General features: G+C 69.5%; 1 protein-coding gene across 1 annotated transcript in view; it reads left to right on the forward strand.

Annotated features, from left to right (window-relative positions):
- Window positions 1-2: 2 nt before the first annotated feature.
- The window catches only part of HAPLN2 (hyaluronan and proteoglycan link protein 2), a gene marked incomplete at its 3' end in the record, with an annotated part of 1,380 nt that continues 1,038 nt past the window's right edge, over window positions 3-344 (forward strand). Inside the window, 1 exon segment of the mRNA XM_009320489.1 lies at window positions 3-340. Coding sequence (XP_009318764.1) covers window positions 3-340 — 338 coding nt within the window.

The raw sequence follows: 344 nt of genomic DNA on the forward strand, positions 1-344 counted from the left end.
CGATGCTGAGGCAGCCCGGGTGTGCCCCAGCCCCCCCACACCTGCAGTACCTGCTGGAGCCCCTCCACGCCGCGGTGCACACGCAGCGGGGTGCCACGGCCACCCTGCCCTGCGTCCTGCGCGCCCTGCCCCGCAACTACCGGGTGAAGTGGAGCAAAGTGGAGCCGGCCAACTACCGGGAGAGCATCATCATCATCACCAACGGGCTGTACCACAAGAACTACGGGCCGCTGAGCCCCCGGGTGCGCCTGCGGCACAGTCACCGCTACGACGCCTCGCTCACCATCACCGACGTGGCTCTGGAGGACGAGGGACGCTACCGCTGCCAGCTCGTCAACGGGCCG

The sequence above is a fragment of the Pygoscelis adeliae genome, unplaced genomic scaffold (assembly GCF_000699105.1).
Source record: "Pygoscelis adeliae isolate BGI_AS28 unplaced genomic scaffold, ASM69910v1 Scaffold153, whole genome shotgun sequence".
NCBI lineage: Eukaryota > Metazoa > Chordata > Aves > Sphenisciformes > Spheniscidae > Pygoscelis > Pygoscelis adeliae.